The sequence below is a fragment of the Mastomys coucha genome, unplaced genomic scaffold (assembly GCF_008632895.1).
Source record: "Mastomys coucha isolate ucsf_1 unplaced genomic scaffold, UCSF_Mcou_1 pScaffold9, whole genome shotgun sequence".
Classification (NCBI taxonomy): Eukaryota; Metazoa; Chordata; class Mammalia; order Rodentia; family Muridae; genus Mastomys; species Mastomys coucha.
Window position 1 is genome coordinate 55831196 of NW_022196915.1, and position 4038 is coordinate 55835233.

Consider the following 4038-nt stretch of genomic DNA (forward strand, 5'->3'; position numbering starts at 1 on the left):
CCCCCCCGCACCTCTGGGAGGAGGGTTCGATAGCACAGTTTTCCAAAGAAGTCCCAGGAGAAGTCTTTAATGAGAGTTAAAATGCTTCATCAATTTTTCCTCTACATATGTATACTAAGGTTATATGGGAGGGGATAAAGAAAGATAAAGCCTTATTAATGATGATGGGAAAAATCAGTATTAGCTAAATTTATGAACTCATTCTGTTAAGGTCCATCTGTAATGTAAGACATTTTAATTTTTACTTTGAATCATATTCAGAAAAACCAATGAATATATTTGTAAATTTAAGCGCATGCAAAACTAAACAAGAAAGTTATTTCTACGCAGAAGTTTTCAAATTTTCCCCCCAATTTTTCCACTTTTCCAGAGTATGCATAATATTTTGATCAGGAAAAAAAATTTTAAAATGTGTTTAGATTATCACAAGATTTGAGATCCCTGAGGACAAAAAGTGAGGAGCACTATTTGTGGGAAACACTATAGGCACATTTGCTAATAAGAAGCAGGACCACCTCTGCAATCGTCTTTCCCCTCCCATCTCTCATCTGTGTTTCTGTCCGAGAGAGAGAGAGAGAGAGAGAGAGAGAGAGAGAGAGAGAGAGAGAGAGAGAGAGAGAGAGAGAGAGAGAGAGAGAGAGAAAGAGCTGGAAGCATATAGCTTCATCATAAAGTTTGTATAATATGTATGTGAAATAATTACACAATTACTTAGTGGCAAAAATCAAATTTGCTGAATTTTTTTTGTGAAGTTTTTGTTTTTCAAAATTGTGTGCTGTCCAGACCTGGGAGAGGGTTCAGAAACTAAAGATGCTTGAACGGGATTCCTGGGACCCACTGACACCCTCCCTCTGATCTCCACTTCCACGTTTGCAGCCCCTTTCCAAGAAATAAATTCCTTAAGGTTTTGTGCTTTCTGACGGGAGAAGGGTAGGTGAGTTCAGGAAATAACATCTAAATCTCTTGTGTAACTGTAAATTTTTGTGAGAAGATTTAGAAAACATATTATCTGAAAATCCCTTAAATCTCATAGTGAGATTTTTTTTTCTTTTAAATGATTAAAAAAAAAAATCCTTCCATCCTGTTTTGGGAATGTAACACCAAAACCGGGTTTGTTGATTTCATTCGCATGAGCTCCAGCAGCGAAGAATTCTTGTTTACACGTTCGTTGTCTTACTTATTATCCCTCCAGTGGACACTTCTGCCCTCATGAAAACGTTCATGAAAACGTTCACGAAGACGTTCATCCTTTGTTCATCCTACATGATCACATCTGCTCACTCTCTCTGTCTTCCTGACCGTTCTCTTCATGGAGACACTACACCATGCCCAAGCTGTGTCCCAGTTCTGAAGATTTAAGACTGGGTAAAAATTCCCACTTACACAAGCGTGTTCAAGCTTTAAGGCAGAGAAAGGAGATGAATTCCGGGTAAAGACATGAAATGAACCTATCTCTACACTTCTGGGGCAAGAGCTTTCCATACTTCCCAACCAATCCAGAAATACTTAAAGATGTCCAGAGCTCCCCCAACACAGCCTTTGCGCCTCAATTTCCCTTCCCTGTCAAGTGACAAGACTCCAGCGGTGCTGCTGGACTCAAAAAGACTTGCTCCTCCTGCTGTATTGGTCCTTAGTGTCCCGAGAAGAAACCCAGCTTTGCGCCAGCTGAGAACCCCACGCTTGTCACATCTCCGGGACTCTCCAGCTTTCTATCCTCAGATTTTCCTTTTCCTCTAGAGTGTTAACGGGAGAAAAACAGATGGACTGGTTGCCCTAAAATGCCCCCACAAGTGCGATCCAGGTAATCCAAGTAAAAGGTTCTAGCAGGCTCCCCTCAGACCGGACCCCTCGCGAGCTCTCTGTTGTACCCTCTTGAAATAAGAGCCAAGCCTCTCTCTTCTGTCTTTGCTTTTGAGAAATGTCAGTAGGAACCAAACCTCCCAAAAAAGGTGAGGAGAGACTGAGGACCAACCGAAGGGCCCAGATTACCAGCTTTTGAGTCGGAAGGCTCAGGGTTAGCACGTGGTTTCTGTGGGAACCAATGGAGGACCGCGATCTTATCACCGAATCCTGGAGCCCCAGCCTGCAGACAGGACCAAGGGAAGGCGCGGTCCAGGGCCTTGAGTGTGCATCCTGGAATCGATTAGGACTGCCACCACAGAGGGGAAGTTGGGGGAAGTTGGCTGTGGTCGAGAACTTGTCAACTCCGCCCTTCGGCTACGAGATGCTGCCGAGCCCTGTGGCCTCCACCCCTTTCTCGGTAGAAGACATCCTCAGGCTGGAGCTCGAACAGAACGATTCCAAGACCCCGTCACAATGGGAGTTGCATAGGAACCCAGTAAAGCCTCAGTACCTAAGAATGAAGTTGGAATCTGGAGGGTCTGAGAGCAGCGACAGGACACAAGCCCCTTTTCCGAGCGCCTGGGAGACACTACTGGAGATGGACTCGAATCCTGTGAGGGAGCCGCGTAAGTAAGCACTCTTTTCTACAGGCATTGTTGAGGGAGTGGGTCATCAATGAGGGAGAAAGTGCATCTTTTGGGGGTCCCATCCTACCGCGCCCCCCTCATTATCAATGAGGGAGAAAGTGCATCTTTTGGGAGTCCCATCCTACCGCGCCCCCCTCATTTTCGAAGTTCAAAAGACAACCTCCCTGTTCCTAGTCCTGCCTCCTACGGACTTGAAGTTTGTGATGCTTCTTCCCACAGCCACCCCTCTAATAACCACAAAGACAGGATTCCGATGGAGCCAGGTTATGAGAGCTCCCCCACCCCCAGATCTCATCACCACTGCCCTTACCTGCCCGAGCCTGAATCTTCCTGGACGAAACATCCTGGAGTATGTTGATTTACACATCTGGACACACACACACACACACACACTTTTCTGTAGAGGATATGGGAGATAAGAAATGTGTGTGTTGAATACTGAAAATAAACACAATTTACTAATGAGAGCCCCTGGATTCGATAGACCATAGCTTAGGTAGGACAGAGGGGACTGAACAGGGAGTGTCTTCTCGATTCCTTGAATTCCATTTTTACACAATGAAAATTGATTTTTTTACTTCCTCAAAGAACAACGGACACATTAAAGGTTAAATTAAAAAATGCAAAACCGGTAAACAAACAGATACAAAGGTACCCTGTGCCCTCTTGGAAACAATTGGAGAGCTCTGAACCCTGCTTTCAGAAAAGCATAGATTCAGGTGCAGATGCAGGTCCAATGTCTTTTTGGTGAAGTTTATCAAGATGACCCATTTCCCTGACCAACAGCCCTCAGGGCCAGGCTGGGGTGGGACCTGGGCAGCTGTCACAGTGGTAGAAGACAGGTTGCCACCTTGCCAGTTAAGGGACACAAGGGGTGTGCTGGGGCTGGAGCTGTTGGGAGAGAAACAACCTTTTCTAGCAAAGCTAAAAGCACCTCTAAGCTAGCAGACCCATGCCCAGGGAACTGAATATTTAGTGTACACTACAAAAAACCCATACATTTCTTTTTGAACACAACAAAATGTAATGTTCTCTTCTGGGGGACCAGTGATAAACAGCCTCAAGTCAGAGGATAACTCCAAAGACTACCTTTTGCTTGGGTAGATTGTGGCCTTGATTATCCGTGGTCTGGCTTGGTAGGGGAGACTGGTTGTGCCAAACTTTTCCCTTCCCCACTTCAGACTGGTGGGAATAGCCACCAGAGCCTGGAGGCTGGGTGAGAAGGCAGTCCAATTCATTCTTTCCAATAGCAGGGTTTCCCTGTCTATAAATACCACCTGGATTATTGTAGAAGCTACCAGAATACAAATTCCTTGTTTGCCCCTTCTCTTTCCACAAGCTAAGGATGGGTTCCTGGACCGCTCTTCTTGTCCATGCATTTTGGATCAAGTTCCAAGATTCTGAGGGGGTCATCTGCAACTAAGGTCCCGTATTCCTAAGCACCCCCAGGAAAGCAATACACACACACACACACACACACTTTTTGTTGTGTTCAAAAAGAAATGTATGGGTTTTTTGTAGTGTACACTAAATATTCAGTTCCCTGGGC

At 45.2% G+C, this 4038-nt stretch overlaps 1 protein-coding gene across 3 annotated transcripts in view; it reads left to right on the forward strand.

The window, feature by feature from the left end:
- The first annotated feature begins 2224 nt into the window (after positions 1–2224).
- Positions 2225–4038, forward strand: part of Nkx2-6 (NK2 homeobox 6) — a 4410-nt gene continuing 2596 nt past the window's right edge. Inside the window, exon 1 of one of the 3 annotated variants that reach the window (XM_031361544.1) lies at positions 2225–2468. In XM_031361544.1, the coding sequence (XP_031217404.1) occupies positions 2225–2468 (244 nt within the window). Of the gene's footprint in view, positions 2473–2783; positions 2839–4038 lie in introns of those variants that run through there. The other 2 variants (XM_031361545.1, XM_031361546.1) reach the window with 2 other exon arrangements.